This window comes from Caloenas nicobarica, chromosome 17 (assembly GCF_036013445.1).
Source record: "Caloenas nicobarica isolate bCalNic1 chromosome 17, bCalNic1.hap1, whole genome shotgun sequence".
Classification (NCBI taxonomy): Eukaryota; Metazoa; Chordata; class Aves; order Columbiformes; family Columbidae; genus Caloenas; species Caloenas nicobarica.
Window position 1 is genome coordinate 9,475,126 of NC_088261.1, and position 23,852 is coordinate 9,498,977.

General features: G+C 48.9%; 1 protein-coding gene across 2 annotated transcripts in view; it reads left to right on the top strand.

The window, feature by feature from the left end:
• CASTOR2 (cytosolic arginine sensor for mTORC1 subunit 2) overlaps window positions 1-18,635 on the top strand; it is a 117,228-nt gene extending 98,593 nt beyond the window's left edge. For both annotated transcript variants that reach the window (XM_065646981.1, XM_065646982.1), the window contains exons 3-9: window positions 8,008-8,201; window positions 8,962-9,094; window positions 10,384-10,507; window positions 11,078-11,188; window positions 12,512-12,594; window positions 14,043-14,137; window positions 17,984-18,635. In XM_065646981.1, the coding sequence (XP_065503053.1) occupies window positions 8,008-8,201; window positions 8,962-9,094; window positions 10,384-10,507; window positions 11,078-11,188; window positions 12,512-12,594; window positions 14,043-14,137; window positions 17,984-18,049 (806 nt within the window). In that variant the 3' untranslated portion in view covers window positions 18,050-18,635. The remainder of the gene's footprint in view (window positions 1-8,007; window positions 8,202-8,961; window positions 9,095-10,383; window positions 10,508-11,077; window positions 11,189-12,511; window positions 12,595-14,042; window positions 14,138-17,983) is intronic.
• The last annotated feature ends 5,217 nt before the right edge of the window (window positions 18,636-23,852 follow it).

Sequence of the window (23,852 nt, forward strand, 5' to 3'; positions counted from 1 at the left end):
AATACTCAAGTGCCCCTGCAAGATGTTTATGGGGCCAGTGAAGCTTCGGTGGAGGTGGCCGAGCTGACAGTCCCTCTGGTAGCTCCTGAGGTGGCTGGAAATATTCAGTATTAAATCACTTGGTGGCTCTGGTTAGGAGGGGTTTCTCTCTCTTTGAGAAGGGGCCTGAAGAAACAACCGGAGTGACCTCGGTGCTCTTGGAAGCAGGTTTTTGAGTCTCCCAATTGTTATAAAATAAATGTGGGATGAATGTGTTTATAATTTCCCTCCAGGAAAGGGTGTGGAGAACTCCCTTGCTTCTAACAGGAGTTTCTGTCAGATGGACATGGGACCTGGGGTCACTGCGTGTAACTCCCTGTTTATGTAATTTGTCCTATTCACGTGAGTACTGTGAAATTCAAACTGGTCATTACGCTGGATAGAGTATGAATGGAATTGTCAGGAAAACATGAGAAAATTGCACTGGGTATGTTCGCCCATTCTGATGTAAACCCATAAATAGCCTTTTAGATTTAGCTAATCTGTAGCTGAAAGAAAATCTGTAACAGCAGACAAGGACCAGTGTAAGATAAATTTCGTGTGAGAAATGAGGGAATTTGGCTGCATTGCTGGACGTGCTTTGGGGAGCACTGGTCCATCCTGGTGCTGTGCGGGCGCTCAGGGAGCGAGACTTCAGCAGCCTCTGGGCGCGTGTCTTTCCTTCGAGTGCTTCTTGTTTTCTTTTTCTTTCTTTCCTTCTGTCTTTCTGTCTGTCTTTTATGATCTTGATAATGGAAAATGAGAGACCTTTGCCTTTCTAACCTATCTTAACATCCCCAGAATTGCTCTAGCACCGACAGCTTCCTCCCTCAATGACGAAGGAAAGATGCTCAGAGAGGCCGGAGCAAAACTTCCCAGTTCCTTCCATACTCACCCTGTTTTCAGACACTTAAATCTTTGCCACACTCCCTCTCTGGGCAGAAATTTTCCATGCTACTTGTCCGCCTTGTGCTGATTTTTGCATTAACTGTGAAATGCTTCAGTTGTGAGATGCGTATAAACCTCAGCTAAACAGGTCAGCTGTTCCTTGAGAGCAAGATTTAGAAGAAAGGGTGTTTTTATACCCACTTTATAGATAGGAAACTGAGGCACAGAAACATTGAGGTTAAAATATATAAAATGTCAAGCTGTCATTTACTCACTGCAGAGTGTTTGAGTTTATGAACCTAACAATGTTCTTTTGACAGTTTTGTGAGTGGGATAATGCCTAAATAGGAAAATGAGATGACAGGTTTCACAGCATCCCTGTTTGAGGCAGTTTGGATTTAAAAACTCAGTTTTGCATGCTCTGTTAGGAGAAAATGTCAAAACCACAGAAGCACATGGTTAGAGGTGGCGAGGTTCCCTGGCTGTGGATCCAGCCCTGCAGAGGCGCCCGGCCATCCCATCAGGAACAAATCCGGGAGGCACGCAGACCAATAAAACAGGCAAAAATTGGAAGTTTAACGTTCCGCTGTGATCCTGGAGATACCTGCTGTCCCGTTTGCTGGTAGAGCTTGGTATCTAACGAACATTTGGAGCTCCCGGTGCTTTAAAATGTGCGGCTGAGCGAGACGTGCGGCTGCCGGCTGCGCCAGAGCACGTGCTGCGGGGCAGAGACGCGATGCTGGAGTTGTTGTGGCCCTCGTGTCGCGACTCTTGCTCACAGGGACATCGTCCGCGCCCGCCGCTGGCACCCGTCACCTCCGGCATTGCCCTCTGAACAGCGTGGCAGCCGAGCAAACCGTCAGCATAAACGGAAAAAATCCCAAAAGCGGCTCGGTTCTGAGCGTGCCGACCTCTTCTCAGGATGAGCTTGAGGTGGTTGACGCGTGAGACGATTTCAGCTGAATCAGAGCTGTAGGATTGTCTTCCTTCTCTCGTTCACAAAAGCGCTAGCTTTTTGGACGCGATCGTCATGTTTCCCGATGGGAAGCCGAGCGGTGTGCTCCGTCTCCCCCGGCGGCTGCGCTGAGCTCAGTCCCGGTGTGGCAGCGCGCTGTGGCGCTCCCATCCAACCGCACCGCGGCCTTCCTTCCTGGCACCTCACACCACAAACCACCCCTGGGGCAGCAAAAGGCTTGGTTCCCAGTTAGTAAGTGTGCGGCTGGCAGCGTATGTGTTTTGAGGTGAAAATAAAGGATATTTGCATCTCTGAAAGGTTATGATTTGCGCTGTAACATCCCCAAGCTGGTTTTGCTGCCCTGCTGGGGTCCCCGTGGGGGAAGCTGCTTCTTGTCCTTGGGGCAGAGCAAAGCAAGAAACGGGGCATCCTGCAGGAATAAACCTCGTGCTTCCAGCACAGTGAGGACTGGGACACACAACGCTGGGCGCTGGACCAGCTTCGGAGCTCTTCCCGGATTTTAGCACGCTGTAGAAACTGATAAATGACAGCTTTGCTGTGCTTTACCCCCTTTCGTGTGGCTTTCTGTCAGTGAGAGGAACAGAGTGTTCCATTTCCAGACATTAAAGGAATGTTTACCTAGCCTGATTTTGCAAAAGCGATGAGGCTCAGGTGGTTATCCTCCTCCCGCTCTCCCCTCCGCCCAAGGTTTCGAGTTCATGTGGCCTGTTTCCATGGTGCCATCAAGGATAAAAAATTCCCGAAAAGTTTTATGAGCGGAGACATCCAGTTCAAACACATGCGCTTTATTAGATGTCCGGAAAACCACACGGAGGGGTGCAGGAGACGGGCCTTGGGCATCCCGGCTTCTCATGGGCCCGTTGATGTTTGGCCATCGGACGCTCTTTGGGCAGCACCCGGTTGCAGCCCCTGTGGCCTCCAGCGCCTCCTCTGCATGATAAAGCCGACAGAGAAGTCAGAAAGATGCCCAGGCTTTGGCTCAGGCTTTACGACCTGAGATAATCCCTCACTTCATTATAAGATGGGATTTTAAAACTGCAGAGCAATCAAAAGCTTCCACTGGGCAGTGGGAAGAGAACCCTTTAATAAACATAAAAATCCTATTAAAAATAGATATACATAAACTGTGCTGCCACATGGAGGCATGGGTGACAGCTCTCCCAATTTATCATGAATTTTGCAGTTGGCAGCGCTTTTATTTTTAATGCCTGACCATTGGAGTCCTGCTATTGCAGGCGCCCTTTCCTCTATCTTTTCAGTACAAGCCAGAGTGTAGCTGTCGTTTTTGCAGAGAGAGGCAATAAAAGGTGAAATAAGTACAGCATAAGGGATCTAAAGCCAGGAGGCTGATCTAAAATCCGGAGGCTGGTCAAAAAATCCTCAGTATTTTTATATTTCATTATTTTTTAACATTTGGAGTTAGGCATGGCTACAAACGTAAGTCCTATAATGATTAATTAAATAAGCAGTCGGTTCATCCTGAGTACGAGAACAAATCAAGGAGCAGCACATCACCCAGAGTACTCCACTATAATGCAACAGTTTGTGTGCTGAGTAAAGATGAGTGCTTAGGAGATGATCCAGCATTCCCCACCAAAGAAACAAACCAGCTCAGCGCCTTCATTTCTCTCCAAGCTCTGCAATAAATCCATCAGATATCTACAGTTTCACGTGAAAGCTGATAGGTGTCCTCAAGTGAGTCTGTGAAGTTGGAAAAAGGTCCATGGCAAACAGCACAGGAGGCAGAAAAATGTTGCTGTTTTCCCCCTGTTGTGCAGCCCACACCGTCGGGCTGACTCTTTGGTCCGGGCTCTAAACCAGGAGATTTTCCTTCCCTGCTTTCTCTGACCACCTTGGGTGCCTGCAAAGACCCCTGAGCTGGAAGCTCATCAGCTGGCCAGCATCTTCCAAAGGTATTTTAAGAGTTCTCCGTGGAGCACCAGCTCGCAGTGCTTACAGAATTCCGTAGAGCTCCAGCGGCAGCAATTCAATACCTACTTGGGTTTCGGCCAACGTTTGTTGTCCTTGCTGGAAATGGTATTGATTATTTGAGCTCAGGAGCCAATTATGGCCGATATGATACTCACCACCTCGTGCCCCAGGATGACGTGTGCCATGGAACCTGCTTTGCTTCAGCTGTACCTGCCAAATGGGCCAGTGAGGCTCCGGACAGACCTCTGGCCTTTGAAATCACCTATGGTGTGAATAAGCAGTTCAACTCCTGCCTTAAGCCAGGGGTGTCAAAGTCATTTTCACGCGGGGCCACATCAGTTGTGGTTGCCTTCAAAGGGCCGAATGTAATTTTAGGACTTACACGGTGGGAAGAGAACCATTTAGGACTTATACAGTCCTAAAATTACATTCGGCCCTTTGAAGGCAACCACAACTGATGTGGCCCCGCGTGAAAATGACTTTGACACCCCTGGCTTAAACCTTGTTTGACGCGTTTATTGGGTTTGGTTTGAGCAGGGATTGGCTTTTGTGTAATATCTCCCTTGGAGGAGCTGTCCCCCGCACAGCGTCTGTCTGTCTGTTTGGTGCCACTGCAGATTTCATGCGGGGGTGGAGAATTTTGGGTGAGAGAAACTGCTGTGCCAAGGGAGAGTAGTACCACGGGCTATTGGAGCCCACCAGCAATTGGTACTTGGTGTTGCACTGCCAGGCAAAATCATACGGGAGATGAGTGCTGTGCTTGGGCTATCGGGATGATCACATCCTGCGTAGGTTGGTGGGTTCCATGGCAGCTACTGGAGATGAAATGACAACTGGAGTCTGTGACCCACCTCCACTTGCCGGTCATGGCTGTGATGATGGACAGCAGTGATGGTTGCAGTGATGGACAGCAGTGATGGCTGCGATGATGGACAGCGGTGATGGTTGCGATGATGGACAGCGGTGATGGTTGCGATGATGGACAGCGGTGGTTGTTGCGATGATGGACAGCAATGATGGTTGCGATGATGGACAGCGGTGATTGTTGCGATGATGGACAGCGGTGATGGTTGTGTTGATGGACAGCGGTGATTGTTGCGATGATGGACAGCGGTGATGGTTGTGATGATGGACAGCGGTGATTGTTGCGATGATGGACAGCGGTGATGGTTGCGATGATGGACAGCGGTGATGGTTGTGTTAATGGACAGCGGTGATGGTTGTGATGATGGACAGCGGTGATGACCATGGACCTGTGACAGCTGAGCTGCTCCTGGGTGTCTTCTCCTGGCAGCAGGTCTGCAAAGTGTTACACAGCAAACCCACAAAAGATCAAAAGGCTTCGCCCCAATGCAAATTCAAAACAAAGACCCTGATTATCAGAAGCAAAGCCTGAGTTTCTGACCTCTTAGAGGTCCTTCTCAGCCAGAGGTGGATGTCCCCAGGAGTAGAGGTGACCTGCTCTCAGATAAACCAGGTGCAAGAGGGTCTCGAGAGCCCATCAGGGAGGTTTCTGTGCTGAGCTCGCAGTGCGAGGACTGGGGAGCCTGCGGTGCCGGGGCTGTGGGGCGCCGAGAGCTCTGGGGGAGGTGCTCAAGGTGCCAGGTTGGTGTTGAAACATGGGCAGTTCTTCGTTTTGCTCTTTATTTTTCTGCCTCACTGAGTCTGCATTAACGTCTGGTGTTTTCAGCTCTCCTTGGGTCTGCTGCGTTTAACAGCTTCCTGGGCAAAGCACCTTCCCACGTGGCTTATTTGATGCTATTTAGCTGAATTTGTTGAGCCTCTAGCCTGGGTTTGTTTCATTAGAATTCGGGCTGTACTTTTCCATCTGGCTGCGTAGTGGAAACAGCGTACCAAAATAGATATTTCAGTCACTTTATATACATTTTTTGCAAAGTTAATTGAATTATGAGAGGCAGGTTACTTAAGCAAATGCAGTGACCCCTGTCACACTTCATAGGGCCTGTTAAACACATACAACCGAACATGATCAACACTTTCCAGTAATTACAAATGCAACCAGCAAATCAGCCCTCCTGCCCTGTGAGGAAGAGGTTGGCGAGGTCTCCTCGGGGCAGCTCCTCCAGCATCGCTGCTGCCGGAGTGAAATGTGATAATGCCTCTGTCCACCGTGAAATACTGCATCTTCCCGTGTATCCCTGACCCAGAATTGCATTTAAACTGGTATTTAATGAACTGCAGCCAGCCCCACGTCACCCGTACAAAGCAGGAATATCATCTACTCCGTTTATAGAGAGGGAAATGAGTTGTGATCTCGCTGCGGGTAACGAGTCGTTAGCGGACGTGGGCACATCTGGGACGTGGCCGCTGCGGGTGGGACGGGTCGGTCCCCGGAGCACACGGAGCTGTGTCTTGCACAGCTGTGCTGCCAGAGAGCCTTTGGGGACGAGTTTGCAGAAAGGAAAAGTGTCACTTGACCTTTCTGCGATTTAGTTGCCTGGCTGCTTTAATGGCTTTGGGGTGTGGGAAGTGGAAGTGTAAATACTGATGATGTGCAGGTGGCGTTGCCTGTGCCTGCCCGCTCCGTCCTGCCGGGAGCAAATACATCTCCAAAGAAAGAACACTTTTTTTTTTTTTTCCTTCTTATTTATTTCACAGGCAAGGAGCAGAGGTGGGGATAAAGGAAAAAAAAATATGTCAGCTGCTTATTAGATCAGCAGCAGTTGTTTGGAGCCCTAGCGTCTCCATGCCAGGTGATGCAGTAAGCTTTGTTTTGGGGGTGCTTTTCTGATGCAAAGGGCTGTCTGATCAGAAAATGGTATTTTGCTGTAATAATTTTCTGCAAGCAACTTGCACTGGTCTCTCTGAGGTAACATGCTGCTGATTAATGCACAAACTTACCTGCTCTCCCTGGTGTCTAGTTTTCATTCCATGCAAGCTCTGATTATTCAGTAAAAAAGAAACATTGGCCTATGAAGCTAAACATCAAAATGCAGGAGCAGAACCCTCAGTGTCCCCACTGTTTGCAGTGTGTTTGCTCAGGGTTATTTTCATGCCACACACAATTGAGGTTATTGAGGAGAGCAAAACGAACAGTATTTGTTATTCAGTTCATTTTGGGTTTTCAGCGCTGTTGTTGTCTCACAGCGGTGGTGCCTGGGGAGTCAGGGGGTGTGAGGTTATGAATTTATTACATGGTGTCTGGAGCTGTGCAGAAACAGCTCCCAAAGGCCTCGCTGCAGGAGAAGGGAAGGATACTGGATGGAAGAGCCAGGAGTGGGTGGACAGAGCAGGAAACGTGGGGATGGAGACACGAACCAGCTTGTCTGTGGTGCCAGGGCTGCCTGCAAGAGCAGCAATACCGGGATTTCTGTTTTGGGGCTGCTGGGCTGCATCTAACCTCTAAGCAAAGTGTGTGGGTTTCCACTGGGACCTCTGCTGTGTCTTGGCTGGCTGGATCTGCATCTGAGGTCAGGTTCCTTGTGGCAAGTAGATTTAAATGGGATTATGTATTTGTAAGTCTGGATCCGAACTGTTTGTTTCTATAATTTGCCAAACCAAAATCCAAAGTCCACAGAATCTTAGAGAAGTTTATACCTTAATTCCAGAGTCCACGTCTGGTTTTATGGACTGTTAATACATTAAGGTTTCTTTAAAACAGTTAATGATTTGTATGAAATGGTTTACCTGCAGATTTTTAACTACTTAATGACAACAGACTAAGAGCAGGGACCTGCTCTGCATGTCTTGGGCTAGTGCCCAGGCTGCTCTGTCAACCTCCATCACAGATCCAGGAGAACAAAGTTTGGGTTTAGAACACGAAGGAGGAAACAAGAGAGACCAGAAAAGCTCAAGTGAAATATTTGGAGAAATTGTGTCATAGAGGAGGTGCAACTTAAGTCAAGGACTTCAGGCTGTTTCCACTTGGGGAAGTCAGCAGTGCCGGTCACCAGTGTCCGTGTGAATGGCTGAAGCTCATGTGATTCCTTGTGTTGTCCTCGAAAATCTATACGAATCCTGCAGTGGAAGTTGAGGCGATCAGTATTATCTATAAAGTGGCACAGTGCCGACCTGTGAAGCAGCGTGGGAGGCCCAGGAGGTTGGCTGGATAAGTGGGCTCATCTCATTCCTTGCACTGAGGTCTACGCTAAGCACATACGGACCAGATGGTGGACCTGGCTTTCCCTGCCTCTAAAACAAACCTCTGTCCCCCCCTCTCTGTCTCTTTGCAGAGCTCCCTTCCTCGGAACACTTGAGCGTGGCCGATGCGACATGGCTTGCCCTCAACGTGGTGTCTGGTGGAGGTGGCTTCTCCGGCTCCCAGCCCATCGGAGTGACCAAAATTGCCAAGTCAGTCATAGCACCCCTAGCTGACCAAAACATCTCTGTGTTCATGCTCTCCACCTATCAGACGGACTTCATCCTGGTAAGAGGACACTAGAGGGCCAGGCAGAGTTATCTGCCACCATATGAAAGTTCACTTGGGCAGTTTTAATGACATTTCTGGGAACAGGTTGGTTGAGTGGCAGCAGAAGTACCAAAGTCTGCTTTCCCCAGAGCTCTGTGCCTCGTAGTGAGGCTCTCTGACATCTCAGGAGCTTTTCCCATGGGATGAGGCAGTTGTTGGCGTGGGTTATCTGGTGTCTAACGAGAGTGCTGAGCCCACACTGCAGTCTCTCCCTTAATGGAGGCACTGGCAGCATTTCCCACCTTCCCTCGGACTTTGGTTTAGAGGAACATAGTGTCTGTTGTCGGGTTGGCTGGTGATGGCCAAGAGGCTCCAGAGTTGTTTCAGGGATAGACAGTCAGACTGTCTGTCTGACACGCATGTGTGTGCACTCACACAGGGCACGAACGCATAAGCTTTATTTTCTTAGGAACAAAGGCTGAAGAACAGGCAGCACTGAGTTCTTGAAGGGATACTGGAAAAGAGGTGAAATATCTCCTTGTTAGAAGTCTCCACACTCTATCCACGGTCTTAAAAGCACTGTGGTGCTTAATCCTACTGATATTTGCAGTGATGTCACCAAACATGCTTCTCTAGACACACATCCCGATGGTAATTATCCTCACACACCAGCTGGCTCCAGCAGGAGCGATGTGTCTGCTTTTCTGTGCTCTGAGAGCCCGTGACCTCCGCTGCAGCGGTGCACACCAACACGAGCTGGTCCTGTTGTCACCTTCAGGTACGTGAGCGGGACCTGCCCTTCGTGATGCACACGCTGGCTGCTGAGTTCACCATCCTCCGGGTAGTGAATGGGGAGACGGTGGCTGCCGATGACCTCGGGATAACGAATGGATTTGTCAAACCAAAACTGGGTAAGGACCAGCGTGGGCCCAGCTCGCCAGGGAGTTGATGACACATGGGGGCAAAAATCTGCCTCCTGCCTTCCTTCGATGTTTTGGTGAATGTTTATCCTGTTGTAAGGTAATAAATTATCTTAACGCATGCCTGAGTCTATCCCAGTTCAACCAAGGATTTGAGTAAGTGCTTAACTTTCTGAGCAACGCTGATGAGCTTTGCTGAATTTAAACCTTTTAATGCTAGTTTCATGTTTCTAGAGAAGACGTGCCTTTTGTAGGACAGAAAGTTAAAATACAGTTCATTTCAGTTGCAAAAATAACACTGTCTGTAGCCCATACTTCCATGTTTCAACATTTCAAAGGAAAATGGCTTATATAAAAGCTTAAGTGTCGCAGTGATTGATGCACAGAGAATACTGTTGTTCAAATTTCACACTTCAATACCAGTCAGGATCAAGGCCACTGTCAGCCCAGGGTTGTATAGTACCTTAGGATGCTTCTAGTTTAGAGGAACAAGCATCAAGCAAAGGGCACAATCAGGAAGCGGAACTCCTTAAATACACGTTTACCTACACACCTGTGTGTAATTTTATGCCCATAACCAAACAAATCAGGGATCAGTTATTAAAAAGTGCCACTCAGCCTTGTCACTTGACAGCTATAGATAATCTTGTTTAAGAAAATGAGCCTTATACAAAAAGCATGAAGGAGGGGCACACGCATTGATTATGCACAGGTATGCAATTCACTGTGTTGCTGTGGTTGATAGTTGCAAGCCTACATACCAGCCTCTGGCTGCAAGCATGTTTGCCAAGCCGCTCCATGTCAGCTGGTTTTTAACTTTTGTAGTTATTATGGCTTCCAGAAAGGAGAGGAAAGAGGGTGTACTGCCAGCAACCACAGCCCGAGCAATGCCTTCCGTAGCCCTGCCTTTTAAATGGTGGAAGCCTGAATTTATTTTGACTTTTCGGTTTGTGTTGGCAGCTCCTTGAGTTTGCCCCTTGTCCCGTGTGGACGCAGCTGATGGCCTGAAAGCCCCTGTGAGCAGAGAGCTGCCCCGTGCCCCGTGCAGGGCAGGGTGCTCGGGGTGACATCACCCTGTACCCCAGGGGACGCCACAAGAGCAGGTTGTCCCCAGGCCCTCGGTCCCTGTCTGAGAGCCAGCAGGGCTTCAGCAGTGAGGAACTTCCTTACAAACACTGTCAGTTTTCTCTGCCACTGCTGTGTGGGTAACACATCTGGTGGGATGTGAACCTGCTGCAGACGTGGCTTCATAGTTGCGTGTCTGTGTGTGTCTCTTTCAGTTCAGAGGCCCGTCATTCATCCCCTTTCCAGTCCAAGTAACATGTTCTGCGTCACCAGCCTGGATCCAGATACCCTTCCCGCTGTTGCTACACTCCTCATGGATGTCATGTTTTACTCCAATGGGTAGGTCCTGGCAGGGAGATGGGCTCCCAGGCGGGATGTGGCTGGTGTCTGGAGGCACAAATTCATATTGCTGCTCCAGGATGCCCAGGGATCTGCCATGGCCTCAGGCTGCTCTGGCGCCCTGCACTGAGCGAGGTTTCAAAAGCTCAAGAGGGTTGTCCTGACAGGGGAAGCGAATTAGGAGATTGAAGGTGCCCAGAGATATCCATTGGCTTTGGAAAGCTGAGCCTTTTCAGGTTTAAGCTACGAGTAGCAATGCAATCAATGTGCTGGATATCCATGTAGGACCAGAGGATGTACAGATGTGCTGCTGCCCGTGGTGTCTGCAGCTCCTGGTCCTCCTGCCAGAGGACCTTGGGGCAGGGCTGGGAGAGTTTTGTCAGTTGTGGGGAATGGCACTTTTTTTCCCTGCAAAATCAACAAAGGAAAAGCAGAATAATATGACAGGACTCAGGGTCACTTCCCTAAGTTATTGTATGAACATTTCTGCTTGCAGTGGCTGTATCTGCTTTAAGAGCCTTCCTTTGCTCTTCTAGCCACGGTTAACGCTGTTCTCTTCTGTTTCATCAGAGTAAAAGACTCGGTGGTGGGCAGCGAAGACTCAGGACATATTCGCTTTTTCTCCTTTTCTCTCATTGAGGGTTACATCTCCTTGGTCATGGATGTCCAGACGCAGCAGAGGTGAGCTTTGGTCTTAAGGTCTCTTGGGCCCCAAAAAAGCACCGAAGATGTTCTCAAAGGGGGCAGGAAACAGCTTAAGCTCCTACATGTTAATTCTTGGGAGCCTCATTACATGGGTGTCATGTGCCTGCAAACCCTGTCACTTTTCTGAGTGCAGTCTGGCATATTAGTTCCAGCTCCTGAATTTTGAGCTTGTCTACCCAAGCCCTCACTGAAACCACAAGCCGATGTAACATAGGGTTATCTCACTTTTGAAAAAGGGACACTGGATCAAAGTGATTTAGATGTTTTTATTTTCTCGTTAATTAGTTGTGCTTTTAAGAGCAAAAACAACAAAAAAATATTGTATATGCAGTTGAAGTTTTGCTGTTAAAGGCCGAAAGTAGGGTGGGGTTGTCAGCAGTGCTGTCCTCCCCCTTTGCTTTTACACATGCCTGGGCTTGGTGTGGAGTCTGGTTGTGATGATAATGTTCTGAGTCATCCCTGTGCAGTGGGAGCCCGTGGCTCGTTTGTCTGGCATGGAGAAAGTCAGCCGGGGAGCAAATATCAGCCTGTTTGTGTGTGTGCTCGGCAGCTTCGCATCACAGAGCTCTCTGAGGTCTGGAGGCCAGACAGGGTGCTGCGCTGGGATACAGTGCGTAGATTTAGTTTTGAGACACAGTACAGCGTTTGGTTTTGATTGCAAACTGTTAATTGCCCTCTTGAAAGTTGCTTCGACCTTAATTGGAGTAAGACCTGTCTGCCTTCGAGGGAGGCTGGAGGATTGGAGCGGCGCTGGGTGCTTGGGCAGTCCTGGTGGCCAGTTCCTTGCCTGCCTGCTTGACCTTGGGCAAGTCCCTCGGTCACTGGTCTTCTTTCCCCCGCTAAGAAACACGGATGTCTGCAGGGATTCCGGGGACGGTAAGAAAAAAAGCACTGATGATGCAGGGACACAAAAACAGTGGTCACTGCTCACATGCCTAGGAGAGTAGGTATGGAAACGTATTCTGTCCCTAGATGTTTAGAAATGCAGCTCAAATCACACCTTCAGATTAATGGTCTTGAGGTTTGTAAAGCTGAGGCACGGCCTAGTTTTTAGAAACCTTTTTCTGTGCGCGCTTCCAGCATCAGATGCTGATTTACCATCAGACATCTGGAGGGCCAGGCAGGTGCATCTGTCCTGTTTGATCTGAGTTTTCTCAGTTTCACCGAGCTGCTGCTGCTGCTATTGTTGGCTTCACGCAGCGCAGGGATACAGGAGCAGCAGCCTCCCCGCAGGCAGAATCTGACACACTGCTCTGCTTTAATTGCCACGTTTGGTGTTCCTTTTTTTTTTTTTTACAGATTTCCTAATAATTTGTTGTTTACAAGTGCATCTGGTGAACTCTGGAAGATGGTGCGGATCGGTGGGCAGCCTCTTGGCTTCGGTAGGTAAACATTTTGGGGATCAGTTGGTGCACAGGTAGCCAGGTGCCTCAGGGCCTTCAAGGATGATGGAAAAATCCATCGGAGGCTGAAGCTTTTTAAGAGCCAGCAGCTTAACAGGACTTCGCAAGCTGAGATTTTCCGAGAGGAGTCGTCTTACTCCTACCTAATAAGTCAGGCTTCTAAGTATACTTTTAAAAGCGCTACGTGACCTGAGAGCTCCATCCTGGCATTCATCTGCTGAACTTTGGGGGTAGCTGCGGCTGGGTCTCTCTTTAAAAAGACATGGAGAAAAAGATGGCATGGGAATGCATTGTAGATGATTGAAATGGGTGGTCAGAAAGCACTGTTGTACTCCGGTGCAGTCCTTGGGCAACGCTGTGGTTTTAGTAGATTTAGGACAGATTTATAGCAGCCCAAGTGGGAGTCCCGTTCATAGACCTGTTTCACATCCAGCACTGCAAACATTTTCTCTACTCGAAAGAATATTGGACCTACATAGCACAGAGCAAATGCTTCACGTCTGCAGAGGTGTTCTTGTTATTTTTGTGTCCCCTGTGATTTTAAGGATACCGATCTGAATACTGCAACAAAGGCCTGATCTTCAGAAAATACTGGGACTCCTTCCCATGGTCTCTGAAACGGTTACAAAACATGGGATTCAAGGACACGTCTGAAAAATGTTTGGCCAATTTTTATATTTAATTTCAACTTCTACACCAGACAACCAAAAGTAGCAAGAGGGAAACTTTCATGCACCTTCTCTTTGTGTAGAAGCGGCATGGTGTATGTCATTGATGGGATATCAGGATGCCTACTAGTCTCCTAAATATTTGATGTTTATGTATTATATGTAATATCGTATTAAGTTGAAATGTTCGCTTTGGATCAGTGAAACTAAGATTTTATCTGGAAACAATGTACCATTGATCTGCCATGAACAGGACAGATGAACCATTTAAACTGGCGTGAAGTCCTGTCTCAGGGGCTGTGGGGTCTGTGGTCCAGGAACCACCTGTCCAGGCCAACCAGCGGGTCAGCATCTCCTCTCAGAGATGCCGGGCAAAGTGTTCAAGAGCAACAACTAAGGAGAAAAATGGAGGTTGAGGGCAGATGAGACTGGTGTTGGTGCTTCCTTCCTGAACATCATTAATTGCCTTTCTTTGGACCTCTGGAGATCGTTCCAGTTCTAATGTTTTGTGCCTTGGGGGGATTTATGTTTCTCTATAACAAAAAGAAGGCAATAAAACCAAATGCGCAATATATCACGGTGGCCCAAAGACCCTGATTCTGTGAGACAGAACACATTTTACTACAGAGATCCGTTCTGATTGGAGTTGGTGAAGACAAACTCCTCGCTGTATAGGCACAGAGGTGGCGAGACCCAGGAGTTCTGTGAGATTGACAGGTGTCATTCAGACAACGATTGATTTTTTTCTCTCTCCCACAGATGAATGTGGAATTGTTGCTCAGATTTCTGAGCCTTTGGCTGCAGCCGACATCCCAGCCTACTACATCAGTACTTTTAAGTTTGATCACGCGTTGGTGAGTATCAAGACACCTTCTTTGGAACAAGGGTGATCTTTTCCCTGGGAGAAAACTCATGATGAGAACATCATTCCCCATCTGGAGAGCTTGTTGGAGTGCCTTTGCTCTGACACAGCCCAGCAGACACTCTCTGCAGCCTCCTGCCCAGCCCAACCCCAAGGCAAAGCCACGTTTTGGAGTCTTATTCTTGCAAAGGGCAGGTCTCTGTCCTTAAAGACCTGCAGCAATGGAGACTTCACGACCTCCCTGAGCAGCCTCATCCACTGCATCATTATCTTTTATTAGAAACAGCCACAAACGCTGCCCGTTTTCCTGCAAACGTCGTTGGAGGCTCCAGCCTCTCAGGAGGGTGCCTGTGTTGGGGGGAACCTTTTGGAGAGTCTCCCAATAGCAGACCCCTGCCTTCATCTCCTGGTACCTGCACGGCGCTAACCTTTGGGTTTTGGGACCCATCCGTGGGTTCTGCTGCCCCTGCATCGTCCTCATGGTGTAGGCTTTGATAAAATAGCAATAATTGGCAGGACAGCGAGGGAAGGTGATTTTGAAGCAGGGAAGGATGTTGTGTGTTTGTTCTCATTGAGTGCCCGTCACCAGCACGAGGGTCTTGCCGTGCGCGCAGGGTTCTCTTCTCTTTTATACTGCTGGATATTTTGCCTTCTAGGCCTACCTCTGCTCTTCCTTTGGCTGTATAGGACACGCTCAAAAATCAGGAATTTCCCTGAAAAGGGAGAATTGCTGTGTCTGTAGCCACGAACAGGATGGCGTTTGACTTGGAACCTTGTTCCCCAAGCACTGAGGGTGGGAGTCAGCAGCCCGGGCACTACCAAAACTCAGCTGCTTTCGTCTTTTTGTTGTTTTTTTTTCTCAAATGTGCCCTCTATTGCTTTATACTTCTCCTTTCACCACTGTAAATTCACTCCTCAGGCCCTACATTTGACCTGTAGAAGCTCCAATGTGTTCAAGGCGGGTTTTTGCTTCAGCTAATTACTTTGATTTTTCACAGTTGGTGTGAACCATTTGCAGCCTATAGGTCATGTGTGTAAAGAGTAAAAGTAAATATTATTCCAGATAGCAGAGGTCAAAGTGTTATATAAGTTTGTCTTACTTTCTTGAATATTAACTGTGCTGATAAGATAAGCTAATCAAACACCATTTTAAAATCAATACTGTTAGCTTTGCCTCACATTCCTACCTGCTGTTGTGGCCTCAGGTGCATGCTTCCTGCGCAGAGTGCTTCTAGTTGTCAAGCAATATCTGGAGAGCTCAGCCCTGTCGCTTAAAATAGATGTTTCACTTAAAACTTGTGCCGTACAATTGCGATGACTCTGCAGGCAGCTCCGCCTTTGCCAAGTGTCTCATCCTGCCTCATCTGAGCCCGGCAGATCCCGCCGAGCAGCTGCCAGGGCAGGATTTGGGCTGTGCATATTTCAGCATTTTCCTCGCTGCTCACTGGGTTTTTTTCTTACGGTTTTAAAAACCTTTTCGTCTGGACAGTGCTATTTTACCAGTCAAACCCTTCCACCAGAATGTGTTGGATGCGGGTGCATTTCAAGCCCTCCTCTGCTTGACTTCGCTCCGGGAGCGGTGCCTGGACTGGGCGCTTGCTGGCTCGAAGTCAGTTTTACTGGCCTAGACCTCTAGATTTTTACATGTTTTCCTTAATTTTGCTACCTTGACTTCTAGTGACACTTACCAAGGTCGAAGTGCATCTTGAATCCTTTGTCCACATCCTTCCTTTCATTATTTACAGTTCTTCAGTACTTGTTGTCAACAACTTAGAGCGCTTTATAAAACCTGGTTGTCCTTTTTCACCTGATCTTTTTTTCTCTCCCGTGTATTTTAAGGTGGTTTTTGTTGCTTGAGTTTTTATTTGACCTGGGTATTAACACTCAGGTCTTCCCGCAATGCCGTAGCCGTAGAAGTTTGCCCTGAAAATCAGGATTTGTGCTTGAGAAGAAATCTCTTCTGGAGACAACGCTGGGTCTCTGCTGTGTCCCCTGGGTGACACAAGGTCGGGCTGGACAGAGCTGCGGTTTCCAGCTCCCTCTAGAGAGAACAAGGCAGAAGAGTCCCTGTTCCCTTTGCCAGGTGCTCTGCTCCCCCTGTCCTGTGCTTGGAGGTGTCTTGCTCGTCTTCACCAGCATTTCGCATCTCATGAGGCTGAAGCTGTGTCTGGGAAGTAGTTTGGAGCTTTACTTTTCCCTTCCCAGTAGATGTTTTGATCTGAACACGTTGCCCCAGCTGCCCTGGGATGGAGATCTTTTCTAAGGGACACTTCTCCGCTGGTGGCAAGCTAGGATGTGTCCTACAAATCAAAACTGCACATCTGCCCTGGAGAAAATCCGCCCCAAACATTTGTGGTGTGGTTGAGACACACGTCCCTTGATGTTAAGGGAGTCGAGCGTCTGCAGTGAATGAAGGTTCAGCCCGTTGTGTTTCGGTGAGGAGGTGGGTCCGTGCGGGTGCCACGGGCCAGAACCGGTTCAGAACCTCCTGCTCCTGTTCTGCACTGATGGAGCGAATGGACAGACCCGCCGATCATCTGCTGAGGCCGCCTAAGAAAATGGGGTTTGCAAAATTGATTCCTATGTCCTTTCTCATTATCTTCTGGAGAAACAAAGAGTCATACAGCTTCTCCCACTGCAATGTTCAACATACCGGGAAAAATGATGGACGAGAGGCATTGGAGAGTCCTGTCTCAAAGGTCTATTTCCTGCGGTGGAGGTTTGCTGGGGTTTTCTTCCTAACCCAGAAGAATTTGCTGTGTGGTTGTTTTAAGATTCTTTTCTTCCTTCCCCAGCTGACTTCTGTTCACACATCATCAGAGTTAGCTGCTCCTATTCCATCTTCCCATTGGAAAACTGAACGTTTTTCTTGTTATTTCTCATGGGTTTTTTTCCTCAGTTTTGTTAAAAGCCTTGCAGAAGATCACACTTCAGTTGTATTTCCACTGTCTGAGCCCTGGAGGGTATCCAGTGAATCCAGGTATTGTGCTCCTGGCCAAGGACTCAGATACCTCACAGCCCCTTCTTCAACTTACTTAACATGAATCATTTTGGCTTCTTGCAGCAGCTCACAGATATAACTTATTTTTCCCTCAGTCCCCTTTCCACCAGCTGTCAGCTGTCCCCCGACTGTCGGATTTGGGTTTATGGAACGGTCAGACACCTCTTTTCTGTCTGACGTAACTTTAACTTGTGATACTCTTTTCTACCGACGACAGTCACTCTTGAGATCTTTTGCATCTTCTGCTATAAGGGTTTTTTCTTGCAGTAGGAAAAGACACCCGCTAATGATTTTGTATGTGGTTAAGTCTCCTCCCAAGACTGGATAAGAGAGCTCAGGTGCCTCACCACACCATCCGGGACTCCCCACCACAAGCAGATTGGCAGTTCTCTTCTTCTTTCGATGGACGTCCCCCCCGTCACCCAACATGGTCTCCCCACGCACACTTATGGGTCCCAAACCTTTAGGATGCCCTGGAGAGCCCTCAGGCAGCTAGATACGTCTATCAGCACAGGCCCTTTTTGTGAGCGAGCTCCTGCCGTACAAACGCTTTAGCGAAAAAAAAAGGAGGGGGAGAGGAAGAGGAGCAGGAAAGGAGAACCCCAAAGCTGTTGCCTCCCCAGCAGCCCCCACCACACAGACACCAAACCGGCCAGATGTTGAACCAGAGGGTGCCTCTTGTAGGCCAAGTCCTTTCTCAGCAGAGTTCAGGTGTCCAGCAACAAAGCACCCGGCTCCTTGGGGCTGTTGTAGCTTCATCTCCTGCCTCTCCTTTCCTTGTCACCCCTCCCTGGCTCTTGCTAGAGCATGACCTTTTCTTTTTTTGTTTTCCTGCAGGTACCTGAAGAAAATATAAACGGTGTGGTCAATGCACTCCAAGTCAGTCAAGCTGAAAAGCATTAGAAATCTTCTGAGCTGGTTCCAGATGCTTTTTATTATTATAATTATTATTATTATTATAATTATTATTATTATTATTCTTTTTTTCTCACAGTATTTCTTGAAAAATCTGATTCCAGAGAGTGACATGAAAAGAGACTGTGGAAAGTTGAGCAGAAACAGCTCCAATAAGCCTTTGTTTTAATTATAATAATAATAATTATTGTTATTTTATTAAATTTATGAATGAGGGGCAGGAGGAGAGGGAGTTTCCTGACGTTCAGCTCCAAGGGGAAGCGTAACCTGCCCGTGCTCTCAGTGTGGAAGGAGCTGCCCGGGGGCACCGGCGTCCCCCCGAAGCGCGGGGCCGGCCGCACACACAGGCTGGGACGGACGGGCCGCTTGCTCAGAGAGAGCCCTGAAAACAAAACAAAATGAAATGTGGAATTAAACAGAAAAGACGTGGCATGGTGCTGGCTTGTCTCCTCGCATCAGACTTTCTGAGGACTGTCCGTCATTGTGTGTGCTGAGATAGAATGGGAATTGGGTTCTGGTTCCTCTGGCATAACTGTTTGGTGTTGGAAAAGGGGAAAATATCCGATTGTTTGAATTTTCGCCTTTTTCCCTTTCTCCCTGCAATCAAAGCCCGGCTGTTCAGAGAAGGCTTGGGCAGGTTATTGCTCTGGTGCCACCAAGACTTCTGTCTGCATTGAAACTTGGCCATTTTAGCTCAGTTTTCCCAGTCACCCTCCCACCATCCCCAGTGTCCTCCCAGCATGTCCCCTGCTCCAGGGCAGCTTTTTTCCCCCTGGCCCCACCAGCAGAGCCATCCCCAAGCCCTTGTCCCCCAGGGCCAGCAAGAGAGGGGACGTGTCTCTTCTCCGGTCCCCACGGGCTTATTTCCCATCCATGTTGTTCACATGCACAGGGGTATTTCCCAAAGTCCCTGGGCAGCTGCTCCTGCACATCCCAGGCCACCTTGGCCAAGAGCCTCAGCAGCTTGTCCCCACCAGGGCCAAGAAGGTGCCCAAGCTGTGCTGGGACCCTCCTGCAGATTTTCATCAGCTCCTTCGTCACCAGGATGGAAATCGCTGCTGGTTGTGGACTTGCCTCCTGGGATTTTTTCCCTTAGGAAGCAGAACCGTGCTGACAATGTGTAAAACTTGAGGCGTTTCCCTCCGGTCCTGCCGTGGGCAGGTGATGGGGGGTCCTCCCGTGGGGCAGCGGGAGTGGGTTTGCTCCTGGCTTGAGCCAAAGCCGCGGACCAGCAGGACCCAGGCGTCGAGGCCCGTGGTGGCACCTGCCTCCCAGTCGCACCCACAGCCGCTCCCAGCCCCGTGGGGACAGCGGGGACGGGCGCCGGTGTCCCCCAGCCGCAGGTACCCGCAGCCCGCACCGCGCCGGGGCTGCAGCCAGGGCGCCGGAAAGGAGAACCCGTCTGCACAGGACTCTGCTTTGACGCTTAGGAGCCCAAGTGCATTTTACATTTCCAGTCTTCTTCCCATCTCATTTTTGCTGTGACAAAATCGCAGCTCTTACACTTTCGATGAGGGCTTTCCAGCCTTGTTTAACAGCCTCTAGCATGACATTCCTGAGGCTGCATCTTGCAGGTTGGAGCCAGGGTTTTGCATTAATCTGGGGGCACTACGCAAGTACCTGAGGCCGTGCCGCAGGTATGATTTATGCTGGTGTGGTGGACATGCAGACTGGTTTATACTGGTGCGTAGGACGTGCAAACACGCTGGCTTATGGCTCGCTGTTTAGTTCTCCGTTCACGGTGCTGGAGGGCTGAGCTTGATGTTTGTGGTTTCTGGTGCTGCTGGACCCAGACTTTGAGTTTCAGATCTTTCTGATTTTTGACGGGTGAGGTGTTGCGTGGCAACTAGACAAGGAATCGGAGCATGCACAGGAACATGTGGGGTTTACTTGCCTTTGTTGGCCCTGAGTTAAATCATCCCTGCTGAGAAACACTGAGGCACATGTTTAATACTTTACCGAACAGTATGTTTTGCTGCTCCCTTTACACGGGTTTCCAGAGTTGTCCCTTGATATGTTATACTCCCTCCAGATTTCTGGAGGGAATGTTTATTCCAGGTGTGGCAGCACGCGTCTCTGGATGTTTGCTTGGAAAGATGCTTTGGTCTAAGGATGCGAGCAGGGGCTGCGAGGTTTAAAAGCGCTCGGAGAGGTTTCGTGGGCATCCGAGCTGAAGGATGCGCAGGGCGCTCAGGAGCTTTTCACCACTTTAATTATTGAAGGGTTTCTCCTCGGGACGACAGATCAGGATGTTTGTAGGACTGTGCAGCACATTTTTGGAGAGGGATACCAGTGAATTAGTCGGGTGCAGCTGCTGAGGTGCCAACCAGGTTTTCTGGTGTGCTGAGGTGAGCCTGAGCTTTCCCTGAGTGTGTGGATGGTATCACTGGGACAGGGTCTTCGCTGTGCTCCTGCCATTGGGAAATGATTATTTATGCACTTTCCACATCAAAGAGCAACATATATTGCCCTCTGCATGTGCTAGTGCTGCTTTCTAAGGACCATGACATGTACAGTAAGGAATTACTTGAAACAAGCAACAACTTTACTGAGCCTTAAGAGAAAGCGAAAAAATAGTTTTTAATTTGTTGGTTTTTTTTTTTTTTAATTTTGCACTCAGGCTATTTTAGAGGCTGATTTTTTAATTTAAATTTTTCACTTCTTTTCCCAAGGGAGTCAGCCTTCAGTTTGTGAAATCTCTAGATGTCTTCGGGCTGTTCAAAACTTCACAAAGCAGGTTGATGTCCGGGCATGAGAAAGCCTGAAAAATTCACAGGGTGTAAAATGCCATGGGGGGACTCTCTGTCTCTGCCATCACCCTCCACTTCGCCTTTTTATTTCCTCTCTCGTTTTGTCCTGAGAGCCAAAAAGATTGTCCCAGACAACTTGGGGTAGTTTGATACTTTCCTTTTAGCGTTCCCTGCATTGCTTTGCTGGTGGGAACGGGGATATTCCACATTTAGCCCGAATTGGTTAAACCTTGAGCCAGAGCCCTGGGGAAGGGCAGTCCAGCGAATTTGCGCAGGGGTTTTGCTTGTGAGACCTTCACTGGATAAGGCAGGAAGGGGTATCTAGGAGATCTGTTTAAAGAAATTAATAGTAATAATAATACTACACCACCACAGTGCTTATTGAGCCCAAAACAGCGGCTCTTAAAGAGGCTCAACAGCTCCCGCTCTCCCAGCACCTGGCCTTTGGGGTGGGGAAAAATTGAAGGGTCTTGTCTTTTTTTTTTTTTTTTTTTTAATGCCTTATGGTAAGAACGTCTCTGAGCATCCCTGGCATTGTGCTGTTTAACGCTGGGTGGTGGTGGGATGCTGTTCTCGGGGCGTCTGCATCGCCCAGCGCTCGGCTCCGCAGCGGTTCACCCGGTTGCTGCTGATCCGGGATCAGCTGAAGGCTGCGGGACCCTCTCGGTTCCTCTCTCGTTGCACAAAAGATTCACCAAACAGCGAAATGCAAAAAGCGTTTCCAGCCCTGCAAGGAGGGGTGGGCAGGGAAGGAGATCAGCCCTCCCGCATCCTCCTTGTTTCTCCGAGGCCTTTGTTTTCTTAGAAATTTCAACTTTTCTCATGTTCTGTGTGTTACTATGTAGATTTTTGTCTTTTTTCCCCCCTGCCCCAATTAGACTTTGGCTGCAAATTCTTTTCTACTGTGCAAGTGTGTGCGTATGTTCATATAATTGTAAAGTGTTTACATAGAAATACTTAGTATGTCTCTATTGTACAGATATATAAATACCTGTGTTTTATGTTCCTACGGCTATATACTGTACATAGCATATATACTTGAGCAATATAGCTTAATATATACTGCGTGAGTACATGTGTGTATACTCCAGGCACACGCTCTGTGTGTGTATAGGTATGTAGGAAGTGTTGTATACACACATTTATTCACCATATATTTTTAATTCAAGTATGTAGGCAATATGAATACTTAGCTACGCTCTCGGGATTTCTCTACACGTTTTTAGCAAAGAGCAGCAGCAAAGCCGACCTGGAGCAAAGCTGCGGCTCCTCTGCTCGCTGCGAGAGGCAGAGACACAATCGCCGATTCGCGGCATCGCGGTTTCCTGCAAAACACCCTGTTCCTCTTCAGCTTGGTGCCCCAAGCACAGAGACTGGAGGAAAGTTGCTCTTTTTTCTCCATAGATATTTTAGCTGCTGCCCTGAATTGCTTGAGCCCATAAGCAGCGACAGTTCGTTTGCAAAGTGCCCGCGATGGGGTTTGCAATGGGGCTTCCAGCACCTCCGGCCACCCGGTCTGGGGTGGCCTGTGCTTGTCACCGCGTCTGCTCCGGGTCCCTGGTGGCCTTGCCCAGCGTCTCCGGCTGTTCGGCGGGTGCGTGGTTCCCTGGGACATGTGGCTGGTGGTGGTTTGGTGGCCAGGAGACACGCACGGCTAACGCAGAGAAACTCGCATTTGTTGACCTATGAGGAGCTTTAAATCGGTGGGTTATTTTTATTATAAATAGGTGGAAGTGTCGGAGGACTAAAGCAAAGAGCTGCTGTTTGGACTGCATCACTGGGGCCTTTGCATCTCGGCCTCAGTGTCCTGCTGACCAGGAGGGCTCTTTGGCAGGGTCCAGGTGGGACGAGGTTTTTACCCCAAACATCCTCGGTTTGGTATTTCGGTTGCGCTTCCCCAGGTGCGCTGGGGGTGCTGCCTTGCACCTGATCTCCCGGCTCTTTCGGGTCCCTGGTTTTCAATCTGGCCCATCGGTGCCTCCTCGCAGCGCTTTGTGCAGCGTTTTGGTTCGTGTCAGACGTTGAAGTCAGTTTGCTTTGCAGTTGGCAGAGTTTCTGAAGTATTGTGGTTGAAGCGGCGTGTGGTGTCGGTGCTGTGGCCGGAGGGGTCAGTCGCATCCCTGCGGCTTTCCCTGTACCCACATGTACTGTTTGAGAGCACCGGGATGTTCAAACTCCCCACTTCAGAGATCAATGGCTTGAGCAGAAGATGCCAGGTCCCGTGTTGGCGCAGTCAGTGCTCAACGAGAGAAATGTTCCTGTCTTGGCACTGGATAATTGGTATTTTCTGATAACGACAAGGGAGAAATTCTTTGTTCAGCCCAAGCCTGAGCGTCACTGCCAGCTCCCGAGCAAAGGTGTCTCACAGCAGCACTCGGTGATGGCCAAGAAATCATTTTCTGATGAGGATTTCATTTCTCTCTGTTACTATGACTGTTGGGGACATCTCCAGTAAGCAGCTTAAGGCATCTCACTTACCTGTTCCAGTCCTGCCTGCAACCGTTGGATTGGATTAAACATTTATTACCTTCTAGAGAGTAAAACCCAGTAATCCTTTGCCAAATAGTATTTACATTGTATAGCAAGTGCTGGGACGTGTTTACATCGGTCGAGGTGTGCAGAGCTGCCTCCAGATTTAGATACCTTCTCCCCATGAGTGCGTCTGTGTGTCTGTGTGTCTGTGTGTCTGTCCCCTGCCTGGGCTGTGTGTGTCAGGGGCAGTGATACCAGCAATATCCCTTGGGCGTCCTGGCAGCCCTGAGCCAGTACAGAAATGTTCTGTGCACATCCCCGCCGAGGGTTGTGAGACCTTCCCAGGAGAGAAGGGGAACATTTGACTGTGCATCTTGAGTTATTCTGTTGTCTTGAACCCCCCCATTTGCCTTCCCTCTGCCTCCTCATTTATTTAATTCTCATGAAGCACAGCTGGGTGGAAATAGCAGCTCTGGTTAGCACAGGTGAAGAAGGATGGGGCCGTGCACGGGAGGCTGATCGGCAAGTCCTTGCTGTGGAGCAGTAGCCCCTGCAGAAGCTCTGCTGAA